At 42.2% G+C, this 15992-nt stretch overlaps 1 protein-coding gene across 1 annotated transcript; it reads right to left on the bottom strand.

The window, feature by feature from the left end:
• Nucleotides 1–2316: 2316 nt before the first annotated feature.
• cited1 (Cbp/p300 interacting transactivator with ED-rich tail 1) lies at nucleotides 2317–15433 on the bottom strand. The gene is made up of 2 exons (XM_085263982.1): nucleotides 15175–15433; nucleotides 2317–4689 (listed from the first exon to the last, which is right to left on the bottom strand). The coding sequence occupies exon 2, from the start codon at nucleotides 4668–4670 to the stop codon at nucleotides 4083–4085; it is 588 nt and encodes a 195-aa protein (XP_085120108.1). The 5' UTR covers nucleotides 4671–4689; nucleotides 15175–15433; the 3' UTR covers nucleotides 2317–4082.
• Between the last annotated feature and the right edge of the window lie 559 nt (nucleotides 15434–15992).

Here is a 15992-nt window from a genome sequence, read left to right as displayed (position 1 = left end):
AAACCCACAATGCTCAGATGACAGACACACCAGGTCGAGGGTGAAAGGCCTTTGTTCCTCCCTTCTCAACTTACCACAAAAGATATACTGTAGGTCGGAGCCTCCATCCTGACACAACACAGCAAAGCCCCTATAGGTGGGTGAGGGATGGGTGAGGAGGGTCAGGTGTCAGCTTGAAGCCTTTTGAGTCAAAAGCATGTGACCATTTGTGAACTAACCCAGTAACCACATCTGTCAGGATCACAAAGGTCCTATAGTTTAGTGATGTATGTACAGCATATCGATATTCTCTTTGCATTTGCACAAACATGTCCGTGTGAATGAATCACCTGTGATGCACATCAGGGCCGTAAGACCACTAACAACCCTCTGAGATGCAGCCCTAGCTCTGAACACCAATCCTAAAAAAGAACTTTTTCTGGAAAAAAAATGGAAAACAGTTTGAAGTTTTAATCAACAACTTTTAAAAAGAACAAAAATTATATATACAGTACATGGAAGAAAGTATTGGGCAACATGTGTTAATCTTTAAATTTAGGTATTTTTAGTCCCATTGCCACAGATGCAGGAAATCAGGCACCGAGCTTTTATATTGAAGAATGGATCTTTCCTATGAACTCACAGAATTCAAGTGGGATACTGTAATTGGATGCCACAGCTGCAACAAGACTGTTTGTGAAATTTCCTCCTTCCTAGATATTCCACCATCATCTGTGGTGGGATCAAAGTGGAAGCATTTCAGAACCACAGCAACTCAGCCACGATGTGGCAGACCAGGATTGTGTAGATGTCACCAATGCTCTGTTCTCAGTGACTGCAGAGCTCCAGGGCTGGAGTTTCCATGGCTAAGCTGCTCCTGTAGGTGTAAAATGTAGGTGGCCCAGTATTTTGGCCCATATTGTGGGGTTAGCATCATCTGCCAAGGATTAGTTAGACCTCACAGAGTTAAAGACACTTAGGTTTTGCAGAAATGTGACTGCTAACCATGTGACATTAACTTCCATTTTGGTTGTGTAACAGTCATGATGATCATGTAGGATCAAGAGAATAAGGCCCCAGTCATAGTGCCCTGGACACCGGTCCATGACCATCTGGCAACAACCAGTTGTTCAGGAAAAGACTGCTGAAGTCCCAGACACAGGCCCACAGACTGGCCAGTGACCACCAATTTTCCCTAGTGACCAACGTGTTGCTGTGTATTCCCCAACTGGTTGGCTGCTAGCATATTACTGCAGATGACCAAAGTTTGAATGGCAAATTTGTCTACTGTAGTTAAACTGGAAATACTGTGACGTGAACTGGAGATGGAGACTGTTTGCCTTCAAAGTAAAACTTTTGTAACATGCTGGCTACAACTCTGAATACAACTTTTACTTTGGAGGCAAAGCATCTCCATTCCTGGTTTGAATTAAATGTTTACAATTTGTACTGTCCCTGTTAGTTTGTGTGCATTTGCAGACAAACATGGAACAGGAAACCTTAGCAACGTGCTAGCAACCAAAGCAACGACTAGGGCGTTTTTGGTCAACCACCTTCTGTGCAACTGATTTTATCCAGCGGCATCCAGGAACGACTGCCAACCAGTTGGGGAACATAGTTTCTCTACAAACCAGTGGTTGTATCATGCCCAGTGTCGAAATCTTGAGAAATCTGCACTTTAATATTCTCTGAAGAGCAACTAGTGTTTTGTTGGGTTTTTTTTTTTGCACTACTTGCCACAGCGCAACTTTTCGTATCGATACGAGACCAAGTAAATACAGGGTCAGTATTGCTGATAGCATTAACCTATAAACCTCAGCTTATGTGCAGCAATGTGTCATGATTTATAAGATGAAACCTACATTTTTAAATTCTCATCATTTGAACCACTGCGATTTTTTTTAACAAAAACAAACCTTTCAGCTTTTTATGCATTTTGAAACTGGGTTTTTTTGTTTGTTTTGAAAACCTAGAATGTAAATATGCCCGTCTCTGAAGCACTTTGTGCCAACTATAAATAAAATAGGCATGAATTAATGCAAAAGGGTTCAGACATGCTTCAAAGAGTGCATTTGAGTGTATTTTTCCATTTCCAGAAAAAAATAATTTAAAGCATTCATTGGTCTACATACTGAACTTGGATAAAAATAAAGTAGCTAGTACCTATCCGATACCAGTACCATATAATATTGACATTTGAATCAATCCGCCCACGTCTAATGTTTGGTTTGGCTGAGAACCTGGCCAATCAAAGCTGACCTGACCATTTCATAGGTGGTCTTTAAAGAGACGGGAGTTCATTTAAGGCAGAACAACAAAAGAGGCGGCGCAGCGAAGTACCATCTGAGAACATTTATTTATTTTTTGAAAATTAAGGCGTATAAACACATTCTCAGATTAAAAAACAAAATAGTGGGTTTTGGCTTCTCAGAAATGTTTCAAACCTCAATATTATCCTCCATGTCACAAACCCTCACCCTGCTTTACATGTGATAATGCTTTTCAGCTGTTACAATGTCACATGATAGGCACACATGATTCTCATATATTCACATGTTAGATTTATGTTGTGAAACTTTTCATGTAACTGGGAAGAGAAAACAAAACAAAACTGTTGCACATGTAAAATATAATTCCCTCAGAGCTTTCAACCATATCACATGGCATAGACATGGATTTGACATGCTAAGTTGGTAGTAGTTTACAGTGTAATCCAACACTTTGAGGACTGCTTCGGGGTGAACAGTACAGTTCATTTTCAGGTCACAGCTAATAGCATCAGAGAGGTCAAGAGGTCATGAGGGATTCTTGCATAAATTTCAACCAAAAACAAAGATTTGTTTAATTCTTCATTTGCAATAAGAGATGAACAAAAGACCTCAATGAGACAGTGACAGAGGAGCTGTTTCTGTAACATGGACAGATCAAATGTGCAGCTTAGCTTGGTCTCATCCCTGCTTCACTACAATAGTCCAAATTGTAACTAAAATTGGACTAACACCAGCCTCCAGGCCTAATCACACTTCCTCATCAGGAACACGGAAGTGCAGCGACAACGGTCATGACATAAACGGACCGTTTTAAAGGGGGAGAGCAGGAAAAATAGGAATTTGACTTTGTTTGCTGCTCCGTGTAGCACAGGATCCCTGCCACTAGCTATCCCACCCTTCCTCATCAACTTTCAGGCCGGACAACAAAACACACCCATTCCACATTTCTGGATCTAACTCGCTGAGGTGACTTTAGGTTCGCTACAGAAGTGCTCCTTGTCTGCTTGTCTCCTGATGGGGGATCAGCCACCGTCTTAAATAACGTGTTGTATGACTACGGCTGTTTGAACGAAATTCAAACAAGAAAATAAAGAAGTGCACAGAGATAACCAAGTCTAAGACAATCATTTCCTTTGTGAAGCCGAGAGACAGGAGTTCCTTTCCCATGAGACCAGAGCTTAATATTGTGTATAAGAAAACAGGAAGCGTAGTGTTTGCCATCCTTTGCAATTCTCCCACAAAGTCGTGCCTCTCATTTTCCTTAATCGTCCACTTGATCAATTCAGGGCGGTACTAAGAAAAGAGGGGGGATCGAGTCCAACAGGTGTACCTTACTCCTCTCTAAAGAGGGTGGCTCGGATGTCTTTGTCAGCTCTTCTCGTGTCAGTCAACTTGTTTTCATTAAGGCCGAATGATGGAGCGATGGAGGAAACAGGATAGGAGCAGGAGTGAGTCTTAGACTCCTCGTTTCTGCTCATACTCTGCTGATGTTTCTGCTCTTTTACATGAAAGGGAAGTACAGTTCAGAGTGGGAGCACCTCTGGTTTCATCTCGGTGAAGAAAAGCAGCACTGATTCCTTTACAGAAACAAGAAAATCAAAAGCAAGCTTGTCTTTTCTTTTGTCTGCCCGTAGGAGGGTATGAAAGCAAAACAGAAACAGAGAGCGAGCCTCTAATCGCTTTTCTCCATCGGTCAGCGTCTCTTCTGTTTCCTCGTTTTATTAGCCAACAAAGGGAGGAAAGAAAAACCAAACATTGAGAGAAGTCCTCTCTCTCTCTCTCTCGTTGTCAATCAATTCCACTTTATCCATGTGCTTCCCCCACCCTCATAGGTCAGCATCCAGCTGGCACATCCGACATGAAGTCGAACTCGTTCTGTCCCAGCCAGAGCTCGGGCAGCTCGTTGGCCCGGTCCAAACCTAGCTCCACCACCAGAGACATGAGGACCTCCTCGTCCACAGGGTCAAAGTCGATAATCCCACCAGCGCTGGAACTTTGGTTGGCCATGCCAATCCCGACACCCATCCCGCCTCCTCCAAGGCCTCCAGACGGTGCCAACAGCTGATTACCCGCTCCCAGCTGCGGGGGTCCAAAGCCTCTTTGAGGCCCTCCAGGCCCAGAGTGTCCGCCAGAGGCACTGGCAAGGTTTTGGTAGTGTGAGTTGAGCTTCTGCAGCTGCATGCTGGCGATGAGGTGCGGCCCCGTTTGCAGGCAGAAGGGCTGCGGCTTGGAGAGAGGCGTCGAGGACAGGGCCGATCCACGAGAGGACGCGGGGCCGGTGGATGGGGAAAAGGGCGCCACGGAGGTTTTGGAGGACGGGTAGTGGAGGAGGGAGTTGAGAGGAGAGGTGGAAGAGGAAGAGGAGGAGGAGAGGTCCTTCATTGCAGCGTGGGCGTGGCCAGGAAACAGCAGTGAGGTCATCACAGGGAAAACCCAGAACCTGCAGGAGGGGGGAAAGAAGTAAGAGAGAAGAGGTGTTACGTAATGTCATCAAACTGGGACACGAGGAGGAAGAGATAAGATTGTTAGCTGAGTAGAGGCTCTGATAACCAGTTACATCATAGAGGGAAGATATCAATAATGATAAGACCTCAGTAAGATGGCTGAGACAATTCACGGTAAAACATAGAAAAAAAAATATGAAAAGATGTTCATGAAGAAGCTCTTTATTTGCTAGAAAACATTTAATTTACACTTTAAATTATTCAATTCTTTCATTTAACCTATGAAGTTGCATGAAGCAGGTATAACCAGTGTTTAGATAACAAGCAGAAAGTCTGAAGGTTCTCAGTCATCCAGGTCATTGGAGTCTCTTAGTCTCTTAGAACTAAAGATGCTTCTCGGATGAGAGATGAAACGTCTTCAAGAAACTTAAGTCCAGATGCTTTAGACAACAAACAAAAACGTGACTCCTCAACTTCACACACTGGACACACAAAACTATGAAAACTGTTTTCTGAAAACAGTTACAGCACATTAGCACTGCAACCTCGGAGAATATGTACAATACGTTAAACCTACGCACACGCTGCACATCATGCCTCAGTGGGACATTTAGAGCCAGAGTTGCTGCTGCTTTAAAGAGGCCCACTCCTTGGCTGTCTCTTTGTGTGATGGAGAGCAGCACGCAGGTGTCTATCGCTTCATTTTTAGCCCTTTCTCGCTCACGTCCGTCCTTCGCTCTTGTGTAAAAGCAATGCGTCATTACGGCAGCAACAATGGTAAGTTATTAAAGTAAAAGGCAGGAGCTCCTTTTTGTTTGCATTTGGCTGCTGGGTTACTCGCGTCACCACAAATTTTAGTGCAAGGCTCGAAGGGCTGTTGACGCCATGTATGCAGTGAGGCTCCAGGAGTAAATATCCCATTCATATCTTCCATCCTGCATCAGAAAGACAACCTGTCCGGGGTGTACCCCGCCTCTCGCCTGTTGGCAGCCGAGACAGGCTCCAGGCCCCCCACATCCCTGATAAGGATAAGTGGAAGAGAATGGATGGATCCATAGGGATTTGGAAATGGAGAATGTTCACCTTCAGAGTAAAAGCTGTGAACAGCACTGCAGTCAACATGTTTCAAATGGTGCAACTTCTAATGTGAGAAGGTGGAGAAGTTCAGCCTTCTCCACTTGTGCTGTTACACTTTTTCACAGTTTCACTGCAGCTCGGAGTGTATCTGTGGTCCGTCACTTCCAATCTTATAACAACTACAGCACCAACTAAAGCAACAAGTTGGGGAATACTGGTTTGTGGAATACGTGGACCAGTCTGCAGGCCTGCACGACTAGGGCCTTACTCACGTTATACTACTGGGATCAAACCCTCACAACCACTAACAATCCTACTTTATCATCATGACTGTCACAGTTACACATTAAACGTCATGTGGGTAGTGGTCACGTGTCTGCAAAACCTTACTGTAAAGATTTTCTGAATAGAGAAAACGAATGGGGAAATTCCCTTCCTGAACTAATAATAGCACAGCTAACTTCTGTCTTGAAGAAATGGTTTGGGATGTAGAACCCAGGAAGAACCTACAGACAGCCCTTTCACACCTGTGGTGTTTAGTCAGTTGTCCTCCTTGGTGCGGCTCGTTTGTGCGGATGTGAACACAGTAATCACACTCTGGCACAAAGACCTCGATGCAGTTCCAAATGAAGTCAGCACGGTTCGTTTATTGAATTTGTCAATTTAATCCAATCTTAATCAGACACAACTAAAAGGTGTACCTTGCAAGTTTAAGCTAAACACTTTGCATTCTGGGATGTGTCCCATAGATGTTTAGCACGAGTTAGCAACTAGCCATGAAAGGAAGGTAAATTCTCCAGGTTCTCCAATAGTCTCCAACATCATCTTCTTGTATTTAACTCTGTTGCACCCGCCCCAAACACATCTGGCCAATGAGACTGAACATTCTCACATAGTTTGTAATGATGCATTATGGGTCGTTTTGAGTTTGCTTGTAGCTTTTTCCTGTAGCTTGGTTTGACAGATCAAATCAGATCAACTGATCTGGACCCGAGTAAACAAACTACAGCTTTGTGATACACATCACATACAAAAGTAACTTTGGCGTATTTCCATAAATTTTGACTTAGTCCTTCACCTTTTGGTTTTCATTCATAAATGTCAGACAAACAGCCGCTCTATTAGCCTTCCTTTGTGATGAGTTTTTAAAAGTAAAAGACTGTAGAAGTTCCAGATACCTAAAAACATTTCTTCTCACAATGAGAAATGGATTACTGGGGACACGAGTAACACATGTGACAAATGAGGAAAGGATCACAAACATCCTAAACGGTCAATTAAAAGTGTTTCCTGACAAACATGCAGCCGCTTCAGACCGCAACAACAAAGGCATTGTTGACCCAACAGGCGCGGTAAATCACTGAAGTCACATCTGTCTGGGGAACGCACCATGAGGTGAGGCATGACTGTGTGTGTGTGTGTGTGTGTGTGTGTGTGTGTGTGTGTGTGAGTGAGTGAGAGAGAGACTGATGCCTGCCTTTCCCTCTTGACCTATTGAGCAGCAAATTAACCATGAAAAAGCCTGCAAGGAGAAGGCCTGTGGGTACCTATGGGGTTAGTGAGTGTTTATAGGTGTGTGTGTGTGTGTGTGTGTGTGTGTGTGTGTGTGTGTGTGTGTGTGTGTGTGAGAGAGAGAGAGCCTTTGAGGATCTCAAAGAGTGATTGGCTCATGTGGGAGGATAAATACATATGGGCCCTGAGAAGAGGCCATATGTGCCTGTGACTGTGTGTATGTGCATGAGTGTGAGCAGCAAGAAAAAGTTGCCGAGTTGTGTGGGTAGAGATAAAAAGGGTGAGTGAAATGCAACGTGTGTGTGCAGAGAGACTCCTAAAGGCTCATGTTGTCCCTCAGCTGGTTTATATTACACACAGTTCAAACTGCATGTGTGTCCGCATACACACAATCATGCGGCTATCCTTTGAGTAAGTTAATCGCCTAATGATATGTGCTGATCCACACACACACACACACACACACACACACACACACACACACACACACACACACACACACACACACACCTACCTCAGCACTGGCTCTTATTTAGCGAGAACATAATTGCTACAGGCAGGCATGCAGCTGCACTCAACTGATAGAGTTAGCACACACACACACACACACACACACACACACACACAGAAACCTGCCATTGACAGCTGTTTGGTATCTTTGTGTGTGTGCGTGAATGTGTGTTCATTATTCATTGACTGATTACTGTCAGGGCCAGACTGCACATGGTGTCTCTGCTCAACAGCTTTCCAGCACACGAGTCCAAAACACACAGACACACACACACATACATAAAGGTCTTGCAAAGCTTCTATGTATGGGCTCAAAATGTGGTCATAAATATTTTGTACTTGTAAATTGGTTTTGTACTTGTAAATCAGGATTTGTATGTGTAAAAAAAAAAAAAAAAAAAAAAAAATTGTGTGTGCGTAAAAAAGATTTGTGTGTGGACTTAGCCAAAAAAAAAAAAAAAACCCCTGCGAGTTACAAGTACGAATTTTGACCCCATTTTTCTTCCTTTCATCTGATTGGTCAATGTCGTGTCAATCACAAATGTAACAATCCAATCAGAGAACAGATGGGTTTGGCTGTCAGAGGGGCGCTTTTTTGAACATGCCAACCCAGCGTTTTCCTTAATCACCACGAAGGAAAACAGTCTGTGGTCGTCAGAGTTTGGTGATTTTTGTGTCACAGGTCTACGTGTTTAATACGGGGACTTCCACAGCCTTTTCAACAGCGCTGCGGGGTGGGGGCGGGCAGTGTTTTGGAAATGACAGTCTTCATTACAAAGCTGTCTTCGTTATGAATTAGCATAGATGTTTTTAACATTTGAAGAACTAGCAAAAAAAAACAGAAACTCTTGTAGAGGACATAAAGTCAGAGATAGAAACGACAAGGAGCAGGTGCTTCTAGTACAGGTAGAGCTGCTGCAAAAACCCACAGAGCCCAGCAGCCAGCGCAACAAATTCTGGATCTTTTGCTTTTAGTTAGCAGTTAGCATTAGCAGCACATCCTGCATCCGATGTGAAAGGACTTTTATGCTGCGCACATTTATGCTGCGCACTGTGACTCACAGTAACTTTGTGTTAAACTAATCCTAAAGTAATAATGGTATTTCTAACCACTGATATACCACAACTTTATCCTTTCAACAGCTACTGAAAGTTAGGGGACCTAGCTGCTATCGGATATTTATATAGAGACCCTCCAGCTTCAAACTGTATTACCCTTCAAGGACCAGTTCAAAAAAGCGCCCCTCCGACAGCCAAACCCATCTGTTCTCTGATTGGATTGTTACATTTGTGATTGACATGACATTGGTCAATCAGATAAAAGGAAGAAAAATAGTGTCAAAATTCGTACTTGTAACTTGCAGGGTTTTTTTTTTTTGGCTAAGTCCACACACAAATCTTTGTTACGCACACACAAATTCTTTTTACATATACGAAACTGATTTACAAGTACAAAATATTTATGACCACATTTTGAGCCCATTTCTATAATACATACATTTTAAACTTTATATGGTAAAACCAGCCTTAACCTGTGTGGCCCTGGGACCATAAATGGTCCCTTTAGGTTTTCAGTTACAAGCCATTTGCACTGTGTTGAATGGAATATAGCCAAATTCTCTAAAAAAAAAGTTTGGCATAATTTCATTTCAAAATTCAAGTCTGACTTCCGGAAATTAGCTTCAGTGGCTAAGCTAGCGATAAACTTACACTATCGGTCCTAGTGGTCGATTTGTGCCCCATTGAAACCCATTATAAACGCTATTTTTCACGGCAAAAAAATTACGGTCAAATCGATCGTGATCGGTTATGTTTCCGCTTCCGCTTGCAGTACTGGCCTTAGAGTTGTAATTTTTTTATTTGTCCACCGGGTGGCGCCCTTGCTCCACATTTGATCCCTGCTGGAAAACAGCGGGCTGCTTGGATAGACCTGCGGGAAACGAAGCCTCATTTCCGGCGTGCAGCAGCGGCTTCGCCCGCTGATCGGGCGGGACCATTTTTCGGTCCCTAGGACCGTTAGAGGGTGCTTTTTTTTTTTTTTTTTAGTCAACAGGAAATGACGTATTTGTTGTCACGTGGTATCGGACGTGCGGGCTGGAAAAAGCAGTCCCCGGTGATCGTGCCCCGGTGATCGTCGCGACTTACCCCGGCAACATGCACTTATTTCGGCCTAGAGGAGGAGCATTTGCTGCCTGGAGACCATTTTCTGGTCCTGAAAAAAAAAAAAAAAAAAAAAGGCGATCGAAATGACTGTTGGTGCCAATCTTTAGTCCATCTAAAGGCCTAATTATAATAACAAAGAAATATTACTTCAAATGGTTTTTTTGGAAAATATTTAGTTTTTTGTTTTTTGGGGCTAAAAAACGGCGCTCATGTAATAAAACTGGGATTTAAAGGGTTAAAACAACGAAAATATAATTAAAACTTTATATGAATATTTCAGGGAGAAGTAGTTCTAAAAGACTGACCAATTTAAAGTGGAAAAAAATATGAATATATAATCTTTTTATTGCACTTTTGGGGCGGGACCATTTATGGTCCCCAGGGCTCGGAAGGGGTGCATTTTTAAAGGGCCACACAGGGGTTACAATTTTTGGCTTTGATATATTCAGATTAAATACAGCAACCAAAAAGTCCAAACAGCCTCCTCCTGCAGTTCCTTGAGACTGCCTCTAAAAGTTAATCAATCTCCATAGACTCCAGTGTTAAAGTGCTCCACTTTAGAGCATTAAAAAACAAACAAACAAAAAAACAACAACAAAATTTAGCAGTCTGTACCTGTGCTAGTACAACTACATGATCCTTGATGACAAAACAAAATGATGGTTGTACAGTAGCCACCTAATGCTACGTAAGCATTAGCGTTTAAAATTACATTTAATCAGTGAACAGTCTGGAGTGTTCTCTCCTCCAGAAGAAGTACGGCTCAGACTAACTTGCATTCTTTTTAAATTGCCAGCAAGGGGCGGTGCCTCTAGTTGCGACTTCAGGTTTACTTGCTGCATGTAAGGATGTACTGTGTGAGTCTTTATTCAGTCCAAGTGACATCATTGAGAAGCAATATAGATTAAAACATGCTTTTATACCACTGTTAACAACTGCAACAGCATCAATAATTACAATAATAGCACTACTACCACCATTATTAACTTTCACCACTAATACCACCACTACACTTTATTTTTTATTCATACCCCCACCACTACTATTTATACCACTATCACCATGACTACCTGCTACTACTGATACCACAACTACTGCTACTCCTACTGCCAACAACCACCCTTCTCCCCCATCACCATTACGAATAACCAAACCACTACCACCAACACCAAACATTATTATTATTATTGATCATAATGTTACAAAGAAGAAAATTATAATAAAGGCAAACCAATAAACAGAATAGCCCTATCTGCTCCCTTCTTTTATCAAATGCATCACTTTCTCCACGAGCTTCTCTATAAACACTTTCCTGATGATTTTATGGGCTTGATTGCTTCTTTCAGGTCATCTTGAATAAAACATGGAGGTAACTTTGCAATTTACAGTCATTATTAGAGTCAGAAAGGAGGATTATCCAGGGCTGAGGACCTGTCAGTCACTAGTTGTTAGCCGATAAGTGCCATTAGTTTCCTCACTCATCATGTACGGTTTTACAAAAGGACCTTACAGAAGGGCAAACTGTGACGTCACGTCCTACGTCTATGATCAAAAACCAATGAAACAAGTCAAACCACCATTGCAGCACAAGTTGCTTCTCTGAGACACATAAGTCAGATATAATAAACCTCAGAAAAATCACAAATTAAAACGCATGGAAGAATCTTAACAGCAAACAGAGTGTTAGAAGCATTAAAGTCTTATTCTGAGGTACAATCAGCAGATCTGTTCCATGCTTTTTAAATCAGATTTTACCAGTGATGCTATTTCTGACTTTTTTCTTTTACATTTTGGTAACCACAGAGATTGAAATGAATAAATTCAAATAACACTTCAAAAATAACTTCCCAGGTAAGCGCCTGGAGATTATGGCCACCGTGTGGAGAGACTTCTCCGGTGTCCATTAAGCTCCGACTACATCTGGAGTGGCCATCCTTGCCTTTTGTTGCCAGCACAGTTATCGTCTCGTTCCCCTCGATCAGCTTCAGTCTTAATTGACGTTGAAGGGGCTTAATCACATCTTAAACGTTGCTCCCCAAACAAGGAGCAGAGAACACACACAAAAAAAAAAAAATTACAGATGCTGCCACATGTGCAGAAACCCAACATGTTTTATGCAGGCCGACTTCTGCTGACCTGATGTGCCAAATTGTTTGTTACTTGGAGCCATCTGGGAAGTGCTCCATGGAAGCTGGCGCATATGAGATACTTTGTAGGTCATTAAATGAACCTCTGTGTACTGAGGACTGAACTGAACCAATCAGATGAATGAACAACACTTTGAAGAGAGCAACAACAAGGAAAAGCTAGCTAAAAAAGAAGAAAACAAACCAAAAGAAAATCACAGCACAGTTGTTATGATGATGGGAGCTATCCAGAAAAGCCACAATCAGGCTGTAAATGTGGTTTTAAATGCTATAACGTTACAATCGGAGTCTATGGGGATTGACTCATTTTTTTGGAAGCAGGCTCAAGTGGCCACTAGAGGAAGTGCAGGTTTGGGTTTTTTTTGCTTCATTTTTTATTAATGAGGAAATAAAGTGAATGTATTCTTCAACAACCTCCTTCAACATTGATTATCAAAGCTGCCTGCTGGATAACTTTTCAGTTTGCAGTCAGTTGTATTGAACTTGACACTCGTTCCTCACTACATTTTCTAAATTCAACATCCCAGAGCTCTGTTATTGTTTTTTTTCTCTTTTTAGATATTTTTAAAAAGCTGGTTTCTGGTATCTGTTTGGGAAAATCTGTGTATTTAATTTCTGGGCTGAGCTTCTTTGGGTGTAAAACAGAAACTTCCTTCCTTAACGGCTTGTTTCGGTTTAAATCATCACAGACCTCGTGGTTTACACGTGCCACATATCAGAAATTGTGGGTATTTAAGCTGCCAGATGCAGTCAGAGATGAGAGGGGGACGCATAAAAGCCAAATAAAAGAAGATGAAGCTTCTTTGTTCTTGGTTTTAAAAGCAAAAATAAGGATTTTACATTGAGTTGGGAGACTTCTGCTAAAAGTGATGAATATGACTTGTTTGTCCTCTGCTAGTGCCTTCTGTTTCAGTCAGATGCGAGGATGAAGCGGGAAGGCCGGGGTTAGGAAGGATGCAGTGTGTGAAACGGCTGGACGAGGGCCAGTATTTTTTTTTCCTGTTCACAGCTGACCGGGGCTCATTGTGTTCTCCCACAGCTTTTTATGAGATTGGTGAAATCAGCCCTGGCTTCTTGTTTCCCTGTAAATTTTTTCATTAGCAATCCAGGCTCCTGTGTTGGCTTGCAGAGTGGCTCCTGTTTGTTTTAATTAGAAGCAAGGAAAGTCTGCTCTCCCTCGAAACTGACAACAACACAGTTTTCAAGCACAAAAACATCAAGAAATTATGAGAACTGAGCATTCTGATATCTTTGCGTGGCACCTTTTGTTTTCCTGGAAAGTTGAATTTTAAATTAAATGAGCAAATCCTCTGAAAGGGGTCCATTTTTGGAAGCTTTTATTTTGAAATTGACTGTCCAGCAAGTAATCAATTAAAAAATTAGCTTCCAGCACTAGTTAAAGTTAGAGTTGGATGTCTCGAGACCGGTCTTGGTCTTGACAGACTTTGGTCTTGGTCTTATCTTAGTCTCGGATCCCTCGATCTTGTCTTGTCCTGGTGTCTCGGTCTTGCTTTCTCAGATCAACATAGTGGTCGGGAGATTTGGAATCAACAGTATCCATGACACACAACGTAACATTCGATAATGTGTCATGCGCAAAAGCATCAGCTCTAAGAGCCGTGCTTAGAGAGTGCTTTGTAGTGAATCAGAAGAGTCGACTCCCATTGAGCGAGAGCCGGCTCCTCACTTGATTTCCTTTCGCTGCTCAGCTCTCACACAGTGGCTCAGCTATGCTCCAATCCCTCCATATTGTGGCCAATCACATGCGAGGATATAGGATAATATCATTGTGTAAAAAACAGAGAGGGTGAGAGACGCAACAGTCAAGTGGAGTGTGCGTCTGTCCTCTCAGTAAGTGAGTGAGACAGCAGACAGCGGTGAGGAGGGCTGTGCGAGTGCATCACAAAAACACATAAATATGCCTGACACCTGTAAACGAATCAGCAAAAAAGTCTTTAAACTGCAGGTTTAAAGACTTTTTTTGTCTCGGTCTCGACTTTGTCTTGACTCGGTCTGTCTTGGTTTCGTCTTGGTCTCGATACCCTCTGGTCTTGGTATTGTCTTAGTCTTGGTTTAGGTGGTCTTGACTACAAGTCTAGTTAAAGTACCAATAAAGTGACTAGTTGACTACATTTACTCCCCATAACCTTTACATAGGTCTTAATTTCTCATTTGTATCCTAACATATGTACGTGTGCATTCATATTGTGAGTATTTATATAAATGTACATAATCTACATACTGTAAATACCATATACTCCATTTCTGTACCAGTATGTTTTCTCCACTATGGCAATAAGACAAATTTGACAATGAACATAATTCGGATTTTGATCCACTGTTTATGAGGAAGACTGTAAACACTTCCCACAATTTAAGTGATTTTGTCCAAGTTGGAATGACAGGATAAGCTTTTCCAAATAATTTCCTGCCACTGATTTAAACTGACAGCTAAAGTGGAGAGCAGGGGCAGAGCTGCAGTTGGGAAGCTTGCAACTTCATTAAAAGTACTCTGGTTCCACAGACCTGACACCCCGTTGATCTGAAGCTTTCCCTCCAAAAACAAAAAGTCAGGGAGTGTAAAGTCCACATGTGATCAGAATATTGCAGCAGTGCTGTGATGTATCACCAAACCACCAACTCACAAGGGTTTCAATTACACAATTAAGCCCTGAAGAGCAAAACTGAAACGTCTGTCTCCGTCTCACACACACCATATGGTGCCCACTTCCCTCCGTCCCCAGCCTGACTGGTCACTCCTTTTAATTACCTTCACACTGAGGGTAGTTAATGAGAAGCCAATTAAAAAGACCGACTTAAAAAGGAGAGAGCAGCAGCTCAAAGTCGCCCAAGTTATCCATTAAAATAAATGTAAAAAAAAAAACAACAAAAAACTTCACTGCACTTGTGCCTGAAAAGGCTCCAGCTGCGGGCAGAAACCGCTTGACCTCATTTTAAAAGTGTTAAGCAAACACCGGAGAAGAGAGAAGGAAACTTTCCGCAGGATTTAGCGCACACTGACGGCTGCGGTCACAGCGCAAAACAGCGCAACGGAGTAGATGATGGACCCACCTGTGAGGAAAAGCCGCCGTCCCGTGCAGGCTGGAGAGCAAAAAGCAGACTTAAATGAAAGTGGGAGAGAAAAGTAGACTTAAAGAGCCGAGTCCGTACAGTCCGTAGCGCTGGGAATAAAAGCCGGTTGGTACCGATTTCAGAGAGAAGCTGAGAGCTGCTCAGGTCCGCTGATACGCGCACAGAGACGTCGGAGGGTTTGTCCGCTCCTCAGCGAGCGCGCTGCTGAATAAAAAGCATTTTGTGCTTCTCTTCTCACCGACCAGCCCCGGTGTGTGTGTGTGTGTGTGTGTGTGATATCTGCAAACCACGGACTGGATTCATACTGGATCCGGATCATGGAGCCGCTGAAGAGGCTTTAAATCTCAGTATAACCACGGGTCACATCACAGGGGCCATATGTTAGTCACACACTGACCGAGATTATTAGCTACTTTATACAGGAATTTCTTTATTTATTATGTCAACATATAAGTATTTCTTCCTTTAATATTTTTATAAACATATATTTATGATATATATAATTTCTTTTATAGTATTTTAAAAATCTATTATTAAAATCTGAGGCCCTGTTAATGTTCTTGTAATTCTTCCAATATCTATAACAGTTTAAATCTAAATATTCTGAGATGATGTTAATTTCATGCAAACTATAGTGCACACAGTGCACAGATTAATGGTTTTTCTGCATATGTGTCTCACTGAGATATGTTTCTGATCACCAGAGTAAACATAAAACACGGTTTTAAAATTATATTTCATTTATTAAGGGGAAAAACCTACTTGTGAAAAAGTAATTGCCCCGCTGAGTCCCATTA

Source organism: Mchenga conophoros, linkage group LG3, assembly GCF_057382185.1.
Source record: "Mchenga conophoros isolate Kocher_MC1m ecotype Shallow Benthic linkage group LG3, M_conophoros_male_GT1.1, whole genome shotgun sequence".
Taxonomy (NCBI): Eukaryota; Metazoa; Chordata; class Actinopteri; order Cichliformes; family Cichlidae; genus Mchenga; species Mchenga conophoros.
Note: the sequence above shows the minus strand (reverse complement) of the source record. Positions and strands in the feature narration are given on the sequence as shown.